This window comes from Anarrhichthys ocellatus, unplaced genomic scaffold, assembly GCF_004355925.1.
Source record: "Anarrhichthys ocellatus isolate YVR2014 unplaced genomic scaffold, GSC_Weel_1.0 scaffold18, whole genome shotgun sequence".
Taxonomy (NCBI): domain Eukaryota; kingdom Metazoa; phylum Chordata; class Actinopteri; order Perciformes; family Anarhichadidae; genus Anarrhichthys; species Anarrhichthys ocellatus.
In genome coordinates this window covers 4,141,746-4,158,930 of record NW_022280048.1, presented here as the reverse complement: position 1 = coordinate 4,158,930, position 17,185 = coordinate 4,141,746, and the positions used below count along the sequence as shown (strand labels likewise).

General features: G+C 46.6%; 1 protein-coding gene across 14 annotated transcripts in view; it reads right to left on the bottom strand.

Annotated features, from left to right (window-relative positions):
- LOC116389103 (RNA-binding protein Musashi homolog 2) overlaps window positions 1-17,185 on the bottom strand; it is a 241,749-nt gene that overhangs the window by 97,666 nt on the left and 126,898 nt on the right. For all 14 annotated transcript variants that reach the window (XM_031857530.1, XM_031857532.1, XM_031857529.1 and 11 more), the window contains exon 7: window positions 12,971-13,019. In XM_031857530.1, coding sequence (XP_031713390.1) covers window positions 12,971-13,019 — 49 coding nt within the window. The remainder of the gene's footprint in view (window positions 1-12,970; window positions 13,020-17,185) is intronic.

Here is a 17,185-nt window from a genome sequence, read left to right as displayed (position 1 = left end):
GATCCGAGGGTCTCTCTGTGACAAGGATTATCTCACGAATACCAGAGGGGGGGGAATAACTGACGATTGTTCTGGGTTAAAATTACTTTTTTTGCCCGTGCTCGATGGCTATGCAAAGTGGGTGGAGATGCTAATTGGCAATCTTGACCACTGGTATGCAAACTCTATGACGTAAAAAAAAAAAAAAAAAAAAAGAAAAAAAAAAAAGGATCTTCCATACTGATTGGGCCAGTATTAATCCGCCTGCAAGTTTAAATATGAGCAGACGTTATACGGGAGAACTAGTTTCCAGGTGTTGTGTAAATGGATTCGATCTATGGCAAGCTATCTGGTGTTGCCTTTCTACTGTCCCAGATGCAGATGTTGGACCTTTTGTTGAGTTCAATCCAACAAAGCTTCATGATAATAATCAAAAAACATCAACCTCGTAAATCCTACCTTGATAATTCCTCATTTTTCATGAAGATAAATCCACATGAGGCAAAAAATATATATCTTTACAAGAAGAAGAAATCCTATTAGAGATTGGAACCTTTACTCTACCAATGTGTCTTCTTTTGTGTCACTATCAATGCTTTGATTTGGCAAAAAATACATCAACCAACATTCATGCCAATACGCCATCTCCCAATTATACTGAATTACCTGTGCGTAAGAGGGAGTGAAGGAGGGAGGAGGGAGATAAATGGGGCAGAGGAGTGTCAGAGACAAAGACGGAGAGACAGACATAGAGAGGGAGACTGAGACAGAGAGATCAGAGAGCTGGGGACAGGAGAACAGCGAACGATAAATGAATTCCCAAGATAGGAGGAGGGACACGGAGAAATTACAGAACAAAAGGAGAAGACAGAAATGACATTTCTTAAGGGACTGCTGTGTGGCATTTGTAGGAAGAAAAATGAAATGTGAGGACCACAGAGAGACGGGAGGCGGGAGAGGGCATGGGGAGAATGGAATGAGCGAGAGCGAGAAACAAAGGAGAAAGTGTGTGAGAGGTACGACTAATTTATGAGAAATGAGGCAGGAGACGGTGAGGCTGGCTGCTGCTGTCTGATGGATTGGGGGGGGGGGGTGGGGGTGGGTTTTGCAGGTTAGTGGACAGGGAAGAACCTGTGATATGGATCCTTTGATGCAGCATTTAAAAAAATGAACTCTCCAGAAATGCCACATGAAAATAAAACTAAAATAATATTTCTCTTTGGAGGAGAATGTCCCTGGCAGGTAGGTAGGTAGAGCAACAACAGAGGTAAAGGTGAGAAAGAGAACTGGTAGGAAAAATAAAAATGAGAGGGGAGCGTAGGAGAGTGAGCAAAAGAAGAAGAATAAAAGAAACGTGTGAAGTGGGAGAAGCGGCGAGGAAAAAGATGACGAAGATAAAGCGAGATGAGAGACAGCTGCCTTTTGACGCAACTGCTCTTCAACTGTGGCAGTTTGAAAAGGGGGGGGGGGCGTGCACGTGTGTGTGTGTGAGTGTGCACGTGCATCCCTCTGACTAGTATCTGTTATAATGAAGTTCACATAAGCGTGAAAGGACGGGATTGATGATAAGGCAGCTGCTCATTTGTAGTGCGTAAGGAGTCGGTTCCCGCACGCTCAGAGTACACAAACACAGGGAAACACAATCGCTCACACGCAGGCAGACAGAAGAAGCTGCCTCCGGAGGTATCGAGAAACACTCGGGGCCTACAAAATATTCAAGGCTCTCCTCCAGACACAATCCCCTCACCGAAAGCTTGCTGACAGAGGAGCGCAGTGAACCTCCTCCTTTAAAAACAGAGCGCCGTCCTTATGCTAACCCCAGTCGTACGGCGCGCTCGCACCGTATCAAAACCGGGACACGCGCCACCGTGTGAAGTGACATCAACTCATACACGCCTCCTCCTCCTCCTCCTCCTCCACCACCTTCCCCGCGTTTTCTTCATGTCTCTCTCTTCCCGCCTTTTTCTTGCTCGCGCACACGCAACTTTTGAGAGCGGGAGGGCTGGCAGCGGCGATGAAAGGGCGCCGATGAAGGTGCGGCGGTAAAACACACCGTAGACGCCATCCATCTACTGACGGAGAGAGAGAGAGAGAGAGCACATCACACGGGCACGCTGTCTTTCCAGTTCAGTCGCTCTCTCAGCATGAGCCCGATGTAGATCAGGCCCGAAGGCGCACATTTACACGACCACGTGGTTCACGCGTGAATGGACTCAACAAACGCATGCTGACCCTTTCTCTGCAATTACCAATTCCATGGAGGCAAAAACAACCCAAACTAAGACTTATAAATCATCATCCCGCATGCATTCCTTTGTGACCTTATGAACTATTGGAGGGCTGGGGGTTCAGGGGGGTCAGGGGTTCTCTAGCAGCACTGAGATTATTTTCTTTTGCTGGGGAAAGTAAGTAAGCCGAATGATGTCAGATGTCGTCCACGACCCCTATAAACTCCCAAATTCAGATCTATTGCAGATCATCATGCCTTACAGCCGTGCGTATCCACTGAGGCTTGGTTTTGTTTGGTTTATTTTGCATAAATATGCGTGCAGTGGCCAATGTCGTGTAAAGAGGGTGGCTGGCTGAGGGCTTGTTCTCCGCGGGACTCTACAGCGGGGGGCACGCCACACAGTACAGGCAATGGGGCCCCTAGGCAGCCACCCATTTTATATCACGTTGTACTACACGCGCGTCCACGGGCGTTCACACGCACTCCCTTGCATAAATGAAAACAAAGAGCGCACCTATACAGCGGCGCACAGTTAAACACAGAAAGGACCGACTTGGAACCCGTCAAGTGCGAACAAACTGATGACAAGGCGGCGACAGATGGATTCACTGAGGGGAGACGAGCTACGCATTCAACTCAATTAGCAACGTGCTGCTGCGTGACGCCGATGGGATACGGGATCTCACCATGACTGGCAACCTGTCAATCGAGCGGCGGAGCCGCACAACAAGCGCCATGCAAGACGCAATGAATTAAATTTAATAAACCAATAAATTCATTAATTTATGAATAAATGGTATAAACCCACCGAGTGGCACGAGTCTGCATCGAGAAACGGGGCATAATGTGACCAGGGAGCCTCAATATCCCCAGGCGCGCGCACACACACAAAGAAGAAACTGGCAGCAGGGAAGAAGGAGGAGGAGGAGGAGGAGGAGGCGAGACACAGAAAGGAGAGAGAAGAGGGAGAACAATGGCTGTTCCTCTGTTTCTCTCTTGCTCACGCTCTCCTCACAAGCTCTGTTCATACATTATCCTGCCATGGTACCTAATGAGCCAGGCATCTCCACCCTGACACTTACGCTTGGCTAGGCAACCTTTATTACAGTGTTGAGACACACTCACTCACACAGACACACACACACACACACACACACAGAGCTGACCATCACAGGTCACCACGGCAGCTGTGTGATGGGGGGGGGGGGAAGCTCGCCATATTCAAATGCATCTTCATTTTCCGTCGAAAGAAGTCATCATATAATGTTCTAAGCGTGTTTGCGTGTCCGTCTCAGACATGTCAAGCTCCTGGTTTGTGCAAATACATGAAGCGGCCGGAAGGCTGCTGGTGAATATGGGGACAGACACCGCATGCCCCCTCTGAGCCGCCGGTTATTACCGATGCTTCATTGTTCGTGACGGCAGGCAGAATAGCTCTTTTTTTTTTTTCTTGCTTTTTACGAATACGCACTTAGAAAACAAGCGAGTCTATCTTGTCTGGCAACCTACCAGTGGGTGCCAGGATGTGCCCCGCGGTGCTATGATTGTTTTGGCTGCTTCTGTTTAAAAAGCTTCACTTCAAAAAGAGCCTGCAACAGTTTAAGTGGCAAACCAGCAGGGGTGCTGGGAGGCCAATCAGCTGCAAGCGTAGCAGTAGGCGCTATACGCGGTAGAATTTGGTCAAATAAATGTCAACCGTCACGACGGCGTGCCGGCAGAGTGGAGGCAGCAGGACTGCTCTGAGATTGGGGGATGACTGGCATGTTGGCTGAGCACTTAGAATGACATAAGACACTCAGTTTGACCCTCAGAGCATGAAGAATAAGAACAAAAACACACAGAAATGGAAGAAAGAAACCCGAGGTGGTTCTTTTTCCCCTTTAATCTAAGATTAGACGTCTGGACTGAAGGTGATGTAATCTAACGCAGCTTGCGATCCTTCTGTGAGAAGTGATTGCTGCGGCCCAACCGCTGATTGTGATTTACAGTGTGGATTGGTGTTTTTCGGACCGCCATTACACTTAAGAGGGACAGTAAAAACACCAACTTCAAAGCAGTGGAGCCGAGGCTCGAGAGTTTCACGTCGTCCTCTTTCATCGGAACTCGATAGCTTATATTGAAGTTATAGTGAAGCCGTTTCCCTTGGAAAAAAATGATGTATTGAGGGGTGGGATGTGATCATATTAAAATTCAAAGAGAAAATGGCCCCAACTGTGTTTTAATTAACAGGAGCAGCAGAAATAATTGTGGTTTTTGTTGTTGTTGTTGTCTTTTACTCAAGTGAAACACCAGTGACTGGTTTTAAATGCCATCTGTGAATGTAAATTATTCTCCTATGCCTCTGAAGTACATACAGAGACTGTCTGTCGTTACACAGTAATGCCATGTATTATGACGGATCAGATTCCTGTACATCAGGAACAGTCGACAAGCTTTGTTTTAAGCTATAAAGCCATTCAAAATGTAGATGTTAATGTATCTATAAACCATATTGTTATCGCAGTTTTTGAGTGTTCAGTGGATTGAAAATAGTCCATTTACTTTTCACTGAAGCGACAGGAACCGTAAGTATAAATCTAAAGTAATTTCTGACAAAAATTGCATCAGAAACACGTTTACATGTGTAGAAAATCAGGAGAAAATCCTCTCTGAAAATGATCTACTCTTCAAAAGAGGAGAGGAGAAGTCCCCGCAGTGCGGGGACTTCTGTGGGCGTGGAGGCGATCAAAAACATGTAAAAATCGTACAAAGACAAGCAGCGACATATTTTTTACTAACACCGCGCAGCAGACACTTAGATAATTCCCCCGTGTGCTGCGCTCAGCTGTAGGACGCCTGGGTGGGCACCGATCGGGCTGTAAAAGTACAGGGGAGAATGCGGGGGGGGGGGGGGGGGGGGGCTTCTCCTGTCTGTCTCTGGAACGGCCTCACGCACATCAGACGCTAAAACAACACTAGATCTTTTCCAATACCCTGACTTTGTAGTAGCTGCATATCGTCGGGATTAACGTGGGCTCGTCCTTGCGGAACGTCACTGCCCGTGTGCGTCTCTTATTTGTGTGTCTGTGTGCGAGTGGATGTAAACCTTGGTATTCCAGGTCACGGGGCAGCTGCAATCTCATGGGAGCTTTAACCTTGGTGAGATCCACTATTAGGTGTTCCGAGAATGATGATGTGAGCAGTGGATCCTCCCCGATGGTTTCGCTTTCTAAGAGCATCCAGCAGGTCACAAATAGAGAAGCTGTGGGGGTATTACCAGGTCAGAAGGTAGGCCAACTCTCAATATGACGACAATTCCAAGCGGGCATTTTCATTTCCTGAAGAGACTGATTCCCCGTGGCAGCAGCTGAGGCCAAAGATGTTTGCTTATTTATTTTTTTTGATCTTCTCCGCTTTCAAGTGAGAAAATCTACTGCAGTGTGGACTCACTGCGTGCATGACAAAGCCGCCTTTCCATTCACGTGCTGTACATCCAAGGAAAATTCCAATCAATACGGCTTTTCCCCCAATGCTCACACAAACAAATCAGACCATGGCTATCATACGCAAATGTGCTTTTCTGGCACATGGGGTTTTTTTTCCCCCTTTTTTTCGTCGCTTTCAATTCGTCCTTCAAATGTCTACCGAGGTGCGTCCACGCAGCCAACCGGTGGGAGCAGCTGATGTTTTTAATGGCGCACGGTTTGTCTCCTTGTGGTGAGATAAACACGGGGAAGAGATTAAAACCCCAGGCTTTCTTCCACAATCTCCAGCCTCCATCCTCCTCCTCCTCCCCCCCTTGCGGTGGCCATGCGGGCACAGAAGACTCTAATTCAAAACCAAACCCATCCGCTCTGTGGGCGCAATGGAGCCTAAAAAAAAAACTAAAAAAAAACACTGCATTGATAGAGGGGGCAGATGTCAGCAGGAGGAAACAGACAGGTGACAAGGAGAGGAGGATTCTCTCAGGTTTAATCACCTACCTGTCAAGCGCCTCTCATTGGGCTCATCGCCAAACACTGGCAGGCGTGTACACACGGCTACGACCTGGGATGCCGGTGTTGATTTGGAAGCGAAAGGCCTGTTGGGTCACTGATGTCAGGGACGTGGATCACAACAAGCAAACCCTGAGGAGGAAGAGGCAAGGCCAGGGGGACGGGTTGGCCGCGGAGCTAGCTCGTCTGGGAGCGCTTACGAAGAGCGGCTAAACATCTCAACGTATAATTTCCTTTGTCACCGTGATTAGGGCCAAGGCGAACGGGGGGCCCCCCTCAGGTGGAGGCAGACCCACAGAGTGTGTGATTAGCTCTGCCATTTAAATGACATTCACACTAATCGCTAATATCAGGTCTGTCAAGGTGAGGGGGAACGCAACGGTGTCGGCTCGCACTGGAGGAGCCGAGGCAACAAAAAAGTGCAGGAATATCTGATTCCGCTCGATGCGGATGCCGAGTCAATCAGTTAAGTCAGGCATGGCGGCGGATTGTTTCACTCTGCATCAGTGCTGCTGTACAGTAGTCGCAGAGCACAGAGGAGCTGCCATCTGTAAACACTACCGCTCCCGTGGAACCGGTGGGGATTCAGTTGTTTAAAAAGGGATTTGCGGAGAGGGGGGGGGAAATTAATCATCAAAGAGGACCTGGCCCTTGTTAAAGAGCAGCTGAAGTTCTGTTCAAATAGGTTTAATTCTCTTGTTTGGAAAAAAAAAGAAAAATAGCACTGGCCATTTGCTTACAGAGCTGTTTGGAGGAGGAATTAAAGAATTGGTTAACTTGTCTTCTGCTGGTGGAAATTGATCTCTGAAGCCACGCCATCTCTAAAACTCCGATGGCCCTGCTCCGTCTCTTGCCTGAACAAAAGGAGGCATTATCAAACCTCACTCTCAGCAGTGCTGGACCCATTTGGTAAACAGCCTGTGTCCTACAGTAGTAATCAGAGGGTATTTTTGAGGGATTTGCAGGCTGGCCAGGAGGCATCCGCTGGAGTGATCTCTAATTGCTAGAAGCGGAGGCCTAGACTGCCTGGCGCTCTTTTGAAGCCATCGGCAGCAGCTTCCAGCCAGAGGAGCCAGCAGGGGGAGGCTTCCCGTTGAGGCACTTCTTTTTTATTTCCGTCTCTTTTTCTCCCTCACCGAGACTTCATTCTACTTTTCTTGTGCTCAGTGCCCCCTTCTTTCCAATCCTTCTCTAACTGTACTTGTTCCCCTTTTCTCCGACCCCCCCTCTCCTTCTCCCACTCAGTCAATGAGCCAGCAATCACTTTGCAGACAGACAGCCTCTGCTCAGTCGGCCATGTTCAATCCCTAGCACCGGTGGCTGATGAGGCATTGTGGTGACGTCAACCACCGGGGCTTTTTTTTTTTTTTTTTCTCCTCTTCCAGGGGAGCAACAGTTAACCTGTGGAGGCGCAGCTCCGCTTCCCAGGTTACAGGACTCATACTGGCAGTCTTTGTATGAAATAATGAATGTAATATGCCAAAGAGATGAAAGATAATGAGGCCAATTATTTTTTTCTTCTCACCCGGTGAGGCAGGAGAGGCGAATGTATGTCAAATAGTTGGTGTGTAAAGACACCTAATACCACTCGAGCCTTTGTTGCTCTATGAGCTTGTGTACCCTGGGGCAAAGGCTTTAGCTCCATAAAGCGCAGCTCTGAAATTGTGACAAACACCACAACATCAATAATAATATGATAATGTTGGAAAGTTGGACTGTGTGGCATATTCATGGGCTCGGGCTTGTTTGTCTCCGCATTTCTTACTTGGCTGTAAATTTCACCTGAGAAATGAACAAAGACACGAATTTGAAAAGAAAAAACTGCACGCTGTCATCCGCGCACACAGTCTCACAGAGACACAACCGGTTTTTGGGTTGTTTGGAAGGCAGCTCCGCTCTGTGTGACATTGACTCCTCAGTGCCAATTCCACACTGGGAGCTGCACTTGCTAGCTTTGCTGCCAATCCAGGTAAAGAGATTATAGACACACACAATGCAGCCTTCTTTTCGTCTGCCAAGAAGAAAACCAGCCCTTTAAGCTCAAAGGAGAAAAAAAAAAAGAAAAAAGAAGGGGGCTAGACAAAAATCCACACAGCCATTGGCCCCGTCCTCGCGCTAAAGAAACCCAAGAATCCTCTTCTTCTCCAGGAACATGGCTTCGAATACAGGCCTCGCTCACTTGGCTCCCACTCATGACTCAAACAATTCAGCCTCCTCCTCTTTATCCAGGTCCCCAACACTGTTGCACATTACTATTACTTGCATCATTCAAATAAAGAAGGAATTTGGCTCGCGATCAGTCACACAGTCGTTATAAAGCCCCACTAATGGCTGCTGTCTGGTTACAAACTATTGTCAAACAATGTGAAAGAAAGTTACCCTTGCATTTCATCATGGTTCTTAATGGTGTAATTAAAAAAAGAAAAAAAGGTAAAGAGAACGTGCGTGTCACCCAAAATACATAAAAGGGGCCACCTTCAATTTTTTCAAGGCACAGTAATTAACTCAAAAACTCGCGGAAATCTTAAAAACTTGATGAGAACTGCGGGGATCCCAGTAATTGAAGGCAGGACCGATTTTTGCCGAGCTGGAAATCAAACAATCACCGACCGTGGCATTCAGTTCTGACCCAATTAATCAGCTGCTTATAATCGGAAGAGTGTAATGTGGCTTTGGGACTGCACTCATTTGCATTGTATACAATAAATTTTTTAGGGATTGGTGCGGATTACGCGGGATGCAGAGAAAACTGCATATCTAGACTATGTGTTGCCCCTCGAAAGCGTCCCGTGTGGAGTTATGTAGAGCGAGGTAATGTGCCGTAGAACCAGGGCTAATTATGGTGTGGACTTACTGGAGGATGCGTGTGAGCAGCAAGACAAAGAATCCATCTATCATCTGCCGAACCTTTAACTCGCACATTAAACCGCTCTCGGCGGATAACGACAAGACGCCGTTTGTCTCACCTCGGCGACACTCTCCTTGGCGCCACCAATTGTGTTTGACGGTAAAAATCACATTTCAGATCATAAATCAAATGTCAGCCCGCAGGACGGGGGGGGGGTATAGGCACCAAAATGATAGAATGATTTGGTCTCAGGGCTTTTCTGGGAGCATGTCGTCCAGGGGGTGGCATGTGACGTCACGTTGAGGGCCTTGGGAATGGGCGACGGGTATGCGTGGGCCGCGACTGCCGCCCTCACGGCCCGGTCTCGGGACAGAGCTAAAAGAAAGAACTGCAAACCCATTCCTGTCTTTTCTCTCTTTTCTGTCACAAAATGAGTGTCAGGAGAGGAAAAGGCAAGGTTGAAGGGAGGCGGTGCGGCGGCGGGGGGGGACACTGCAGTGGACCATGGGACAATAGGCGCCCTCTGGCATCAACCTCTGGACAGCCCGAGCTGCTCACCAAAGACACTGAACTCACCCACAATGAACCGCTGCAGTGGGAAGGTAGGCTTTAGAGAGTTCAATTTCCAACACAATTGGCCGTATTCTACTCCTTTAAATGCCAAGGAGATGGTGTGCAGCCTTTGTGAGGGGCTTTGCTTACAGCGAGTGTCCTCTAGCAGGAGCGACGGAGAGCGGGGGAGAGAGAGGGAGAGAGAGAAGCGGCGAGATGGCGAAGACGGGCAGGGCGGGGAGATGGCGCGGGGACAGAAATAGTGAGACTGTGTAAATGAAAAGGAAGGAAGAATAAGACCGAATGACCGAGCGAGATGGAGAGTAAAGAAAAAAAGAAAGGAAGAAAAAAGTAGAGAGCTAAACGAGAAGGGTAGAGAACGTCTCCTCTGGCTGTCGTTTGGCCAGCCTCGCAGGGACCGTCTGAAGGACAATGCTGCTACTAGTGGAGTGTGACGTTTGTCCTCTATCCAATTCACCACGGCCCCCCAGAAGAAAAACACACTTACGATCAAAGTGCCGATCATGCATCTCAGACACAATAAACCCCAACAAAACGCAGTGCATTATAGTAATATACAATACTGTGTGTATAAAATAAATAAAAAGCTTAAATGGGAAAAATAAAAAAGCGGCGGAGATAACATTGATATGAGGTGGTGCGAAGTCATCGTGAGCCCCAGCAGGCCGAACAAGAGATCACATTTAATGCTGTGAGTGTTACCTCAGACACACGGCTCTTTCTTTATTGAAGAAATGATTTTACGTTGTACACACCTGCATAATATGCTGTAAGTATGCGGTCTCTCCTCAACAAGCGCTAGTAAATATGAAAAATGCTGACTGACTTCAAGGACATTTGCTTTCTTTCCTCTTGGTTCGCTACATTGCATAACTACCCGCAAACTTCATGGAGAACAACGATGGCAAAACAGCATCAGCGATCAGTTTTAACCCGATGTTCTCTGGGAGTCCGTCGGCCCGTCTTTCACCGTGGAGCCTTGCTGGAGAGAATGCCGTCCCAGCCGCAGGTTGAGGACCAGTTGATTTTCTTCCCCCGTTGATTCATCCGCTTATGGGTTGAAAATTTGATCGTAGATCTGTTTTGTTGTTACAGCTTCGGTAATTTCGATACTGTCGAAATGTGTAATTAACGGGGATCGTATCGTTTCAAACACGTGGTGTCGAAAAAGTGCCGAAAGCGTCGATACTTTTGACGAGCTCAACAGAAAATGTTAGGCTGTTGTTGTGCTTCAGGCTTTTAGGGTCAATTTGGTTGCAATCCAACACATGCATATGGAAGTTGGAGGCCACACTTGCATGACAGCATTCCAGATGTATAAGGAATAAAATAGGGCAAATGGAATTAGTTGTTAGAAAAATGCTGTATCCTGCAGTGCTTTGCATTAGAGCCCCGAAGTGAACTGCTATTTTCGGGACATGCAATCATGGTATAGGCTTTTTCTAAATAAATTTTTCGAAGAATCGCATCGTGTAACATCTGGATTGTTTAATAGAGAACGTGTTATTTCTATCCATTGCAGTGCTACAGAAAACAAATTGCAGAATTATTTTTTCATGATTCTATCACAAAGATAAAAATGAACACAGGTGGGAAATTGATTCGGACCGCCGGCCTGCCAGATGCCCATTACTGGAGCTTTAGGCAACGGTAAAGCCGGCCCAGAAACTGGTTTCACTGATTAGATATTCAATGTCCTTTCCTTTGTGGTCACAGGGCAGCTGAGCCATTAATATTACACTTTCACACCAATGGCTCTGATCAATTATTAAATTTTTTTCTTATGGCTCTGTAATATTCTATGCAATTCATCTGGAAGACCTGCCGTGTTTTCTTTTTTTTTCGAGACGAAAAAGCAGCAAATATCCGCTGTTTCAAATTGCCACCGGAACAAAATATCAAAATGCTAGTTGGGAAGAAACGGCGGCAACAGCAGCAAGCGCTGCACCTGCCTCCCGCCTCAGTGTCACACTCAATATAAATACGTCCGCTGTCATCAGCAAAATTGCCAAGGAGGCTGTTTCTCCATCATTGTCTTCATTTGAAGGGCATTTCGCTGCCCAAAGGCGAACGCCTAACACACTCCCCGAGTGTGGCGCTCCCACCCCCTTTTTACAGAGGGCTGGCAGTGCAGCAGACAGGGGGAGAGAGAGAGAGAGAAATGAGAGAGAGAGAAAAATCCCTTCTACCCAAAGCAGACCTCACACTGGGTTCTGTCACTATGGATCAAAATCCCCTTAAAGCCAGAGATCACTTCCACTACAGTTCACATGTTCCTCGCTTAGAAACTGTTTACCAGACTCAAAGAGTTCGTCTGCACAGCGGACACACTCACACACACTCACACACACACACACACACACTCACGATACAGTACAGAAAGGAAATGAGAGTAAAAAAACAACACATCTTTCGATCCGAGCCGGCTGCACTTTTAACATTTATACGTGTTGAGAGAGGACGATTCGCTCGCTGCAAACGGATGTTTACGTCTTGTGTGGAGAGAAAGGAAAGGGCACTGGGCCCGGTTCACTGAGATGGTGCGATGCCGGTTCTGTCTGCCTGTATGAGCGAGCTGACTGGTGTGACAAAACAGAGAGGAGTCTGTGCTCCTTTCTCTTGTGGAAATACCTGTCAGTGCCTGTCGCCTGCTCGCACACACGGTGACGCACGCACGCAGCCGGGGACAGTCTGTCTCCTAAAAGTTCCTCTAACGCACCGATGTGAGGATTCATAGCCAATAACAGCCGTCCCCCGCACACGCGCGGCTCAGGATAAGTGACAGCCCCTGTGCACGCGCGCGCTTGCCGGCGGTTGAAAAGTCGGCGAGCGTGCGCCTTGGCTCGATTGCGCGCCGCTGCGTCGCGGCGCGGGGAGGGAACCTGTCTTTGGAAAGTCCTCTGCATGAGAGAAAAACGTCCCCCCTCATCTCAGATAAGGAGCCGATGAGAGATGGCGATAAAGTCGGTGCTTCTCCCGGGCCTTATCTGACGCTGTTATCTGACTGCACAGCACCCACCATCTCACAATCTTTACACCCTTTAAGCACCTCTCTGAAGCACTCACACCGGCATCGCCATCATCACACACACACACACACACACACACACACACACACACACACACACACACACACATTCTAAACACCGCACCAGCTTATTGATTACTTTGACAAGCTCCCATTGTTGAGCAGATGGTACACCTAATATCATGTAAGATTGGAACTGTTGTGTGTTATCTCATGGGGAAAGGACATAAAATGACTATTTTCTCACCTTTCAGAAAGACAGAGCAAAAAAAATAAAAAATAAAAATAAACAACAACAAAAAAACAGGAGAAAAAGAGAGCGGACGCTTTGCACTTACCTCTATGTCTGTTAGTCGTCTTATCAAACATAAGCATGGCATCGTCAACCTGGAAGACATAAGAAAAGACACTGACATTAGCTTCACGTAACCTTCTCCCCCATTGAGTCTCATTCTCCTCACTGTAATTATTCTTAGAGTTTAAACTCTCGCTGCCTTACACATATTTCTTTCGAAGCACCCCTCTCCTACATAATCACTCCGCGGTCGCGGGGTTATTGTCGGGTTACCAGTTTCCTTTTTCTGTCCGTGGCTCGTAATTTTGATGAATTTTACCAATCTCAGTGGCTTTCACTCACGGTCCGGATTAGAAATGTGCAAAGACGCGAGCGGGGGAAAAAATGGCGAAATTAACAATGATGACAAGTGGCGGGGAGAAAGGAAGCGGAGAACTGTGCGGACAATATGTTTATTTTGATGAACACCAATGGCCGGTCCGGGGGAGAGTGACAGATAGACACATTAGGCTAAGCGAGCGTGAGACAAATGGGATCCCTCCCTCATCTCGCAGCGGCGGCGGCGGCAGCAGCATCCACCATAATATCATCCCTCATCATGTCCAATAAAGCCACACAGACAGACAGCTTCTTTTTTTTTTTTTTTTTGCTTTGTTTTGTTTCTTCACACATCCCTGAAAAACGGATCTCTAGACACACTCTGCTTTTCTATAAAACTCTGAAGAAATGCTTAAAAAACAACAAAAAAAAACAGAGTGAGGCATGCTCATTTAGCCTGTGATTTTGTCTTGGGAGAGAAAAAAAAAAACCAACAGAGGGGGAGACAGCAGCAGACAGAAACAAAGAGGGAACACTCTGCACCATCCACTCTCCGGTTATGGTCTCTAGGTAAGTGTAACGGTGTACCGAGGAGGCTTGATGCTGTGCGGCGGGGAGGGGGGGATGTGCACACAAGCATGCGTCTGTGTTTTTCACGGGAGGGTGACAAAGCTTCGTGGAGGAGATGAGAAGAGACAAGAATAGGGGTCTCGCTCAAGCCGAACTGTCTGATTGGATGAAGAGAAGTGTCTGGCAGCCGGGCAGACTAGCGCTGGCACGCTTGTTCATGCCACCCTCTTGCCACACATTTGGCACACAGGACGCTGGCACAGCTTGCAGGGGCCCCGGCTACTCACTGCACGGCTCGCAGGCCTCACAGGCACTTTATTTTCACCTCCCCGAAAAGCGCTTCCAAATTTGCCAAAAATAGCCAGCGAAAGGCATATGGATTTTAAGCAACCCATATGCGAGGTACACCTAGATTTCACTCATTTCAGTGGCCCGGCATTATGTGCACAGGGTGTCGTTACTCAATGCGAGAGAACACAAGGCTGAGCACCTGAAGTGGGCGAGCCTACAGGTGGATCAAATCCTACACTGCAGGAGTGTGTGCAGCAGGACATTTGGCAGAAACAGGACCATCAGTTACCTTGAATAAACATTTATACTAAGGCATCACTTACTAAAGGTCACAGCAAAGAAAGAAAGGCAGACAGTCTGTATGGGACTCTCAACAGGGAAAATCTGAGGGCCAATAGAAATGAATCGTTTATTGTGAGTTTAGAACCATTTGATGAACCAAGTTGATTTTTGTATTAAAGAGAAACTGAGGTCTTATAATTTTTTGGATGTTTAAAAGCAGAAAAAAAAAGTTGCTTTTCTAGCATTGGCTACTGCAAAGCAACTAAAAAAAGTCAGTCAAAAAGAGAGACTTTTCATAACGAGAAAATGTTGCTAATAGTTTCGCCATTTGCAAAGGGCTAGCAGCTACGGTTATCAGAGGGCTAAACTATTAGCGACATTTTCTCTCCATGTCTCTTATAGTTCATCCTGTCACCACTATAACAGCTACGGTTAGCCGGTGCTAAGCTAAACTATTAGCAACATTTTCTCTCCATGTCTCTTATAGTTCATCCTGTCACCACTATAACAGCTACGGTTAGCCGGTGCTAAGCTAAACTATTAGCAACATTTTCTCTCCATCTCTCTTATAGTTTATACTGTCACCGTTGTGACAGCTACGGTTAGCCGGTGCTGAGCTAAACTATTAGCAACATGTTCTCCATCCATCTCTGAAACGCTTCACCAATCAGGACGGCGGCACAAAAAAATGGTCTGTAAATGAATTTGCCCCAACAACTGTGGTGCTGTGGCGTGCACTTCTGTTCTAACACCATATCCTCTGTTGACACAACACACAAAACATAATGAAGTCTGCCGTCTCTGACAAATGTGTTATCTGATGACTGCATGGTGGGAAAGATAGAAAAGTAGTGAACGGATAAAACCGCTGCCAAGCAATATCACCTGCAGCAACAGTTTTATTCACAATGTCACGCAACCTAACCTTTTGTCTCATGCCAGGCGATCTAATGAAAATTGCATTAAAGTGATTGGAAAGGGGATAACTGGAATTTGGAGTGCAGAGCGGTTTGTGATTTTATTGCCTGAGTCTGAAGAATACTTCTGGATTGTTTGTTTTTTTGGGTTTTGTTTTCTGCAGTACAGTCCTGCCATTATTACATCAAGTACCTAGATTATTACACTGTCCTGGAATTAAATGTGAGAAAACTTTCTTTTTGTTTTGTTGGAAATCTGCTCCTAAAACCAGAAACGGTTTATTATGTCTCCACATCTGACAGAGCAGAAGATGGAACGGCATGTTTACCAACTATGGAAGAACGTTTAATTTGACAAGTGTGGCTGACAGCCTGTGATCATTTACATGGGAGACGGAAATTTATAGCGTTTGACTTCTGTCATCTAATATAAGTAATACTGGAACGGCGAAAAGGAGGCGCGGCGGCATTCGTCGGTAGAGGTGAAGACTCAACTAAAATGGAAACGCTTTCTTGAAATACAACTGTTGTTCCAGAAATTGATTACTAACAATTTTATCAAGCCTACTCTGTGATTTGGTGGCGAGATAAAAATTTCAAATGACACCCACGAGCACCCGCAACATAAAAGACACAACATAACTATTTACGATTCTGTCGCACAGTGTAATAAGTTTGTTTTTCTATGTCACTGACTGAATTTGGTGTTTCTACCAAGACAAACAAGTGAAATCTGAGTTATATAAAAAATAGAAGAAGAAAAAACACTATCATCAGCCATCAACGGTGATTGAGCCCTTCATGCAACATGACATTCAAATATCTGCGCTCTGATATTGATGGCACTCGCTACTGTAAAGCCATTTACTGCCTGAGAGCAGAAAGACTGCTACTTTGTAAAAAATGAAGTGAGGTCTATTAAAGGAAGTGTATCATATGAATGTGTGAACCGTGTTGTTGTGACATTATTAGGAGGACCATCCTGTCAGCAGAGACCCGTACAACAAAGAACACAGATCCACAGTGAAGCACTGATGGGCACTTTAACAAAGAATGCGCACATCATGTGAGAGTCACACTCCAGCAGGTCTCTCTCTCTCTCTCTCTCTCTCTCTCTCTCTCTCTCTCTCTCTCTCTCTCTCTCTCTCTCTCTCTCTCTCTCTCTCTCTCTCTCTCTCTCTCTCTCTCTCTCTCTCTCTCTCACACCCCACTTGCAGAGTCTATAGAACCATCTCCTGTGCTTCAGGGCTTTTCAATGTAGTTATTCAAGCAGAACACAACTGTGTGCCTCCATCTGATAGAAGGTTAAGGACCTCTTCACTGCTCACAAAAAAAGCCCGCCACACAGAGGTGAGGCCAGGCTCACCTCAGGGAAGAAATCTTTCTCTGTCGTCCTCCTCCTCCTCCTCCTTCTTTCTCTCTTCCTTTTCTCCTGGCTCGGTGAAAAGAAAGGTTCAAGGGATAATGGCTGTCTTATCACTATGTAAAAGGGGAATGGGAACTCCAGCGAAGTGCCTGGCCTTTTGTGACAATGAAGAAAAGAGCAAAAGTCCATTTCACTGTGGTATATGCACTGGAACAGTCCATGACCACAAGACTGCTGGAAGACAGTCGGGGGTTCAAGAAGGCCGTGCAGCTCTTTAACTAAACCTGAAGCAAACGCATCTGAACCAAATAACCCCCTCTTTAAAAAGAGGGCTGACAGGAGTATATTAGGTATGTGAACTGTTGGCTTACCGGCAATTTCACTTGTATTCACAATTCAGAAGGTGCTGATTCAATACAAGTGCCCTTTTAGTTTGTTTTGATGCTGTTCTGTAAATGCCAATTTGATTTCGAGGTATTAGCTAAGACTGTATATACTGTATATATATATATAT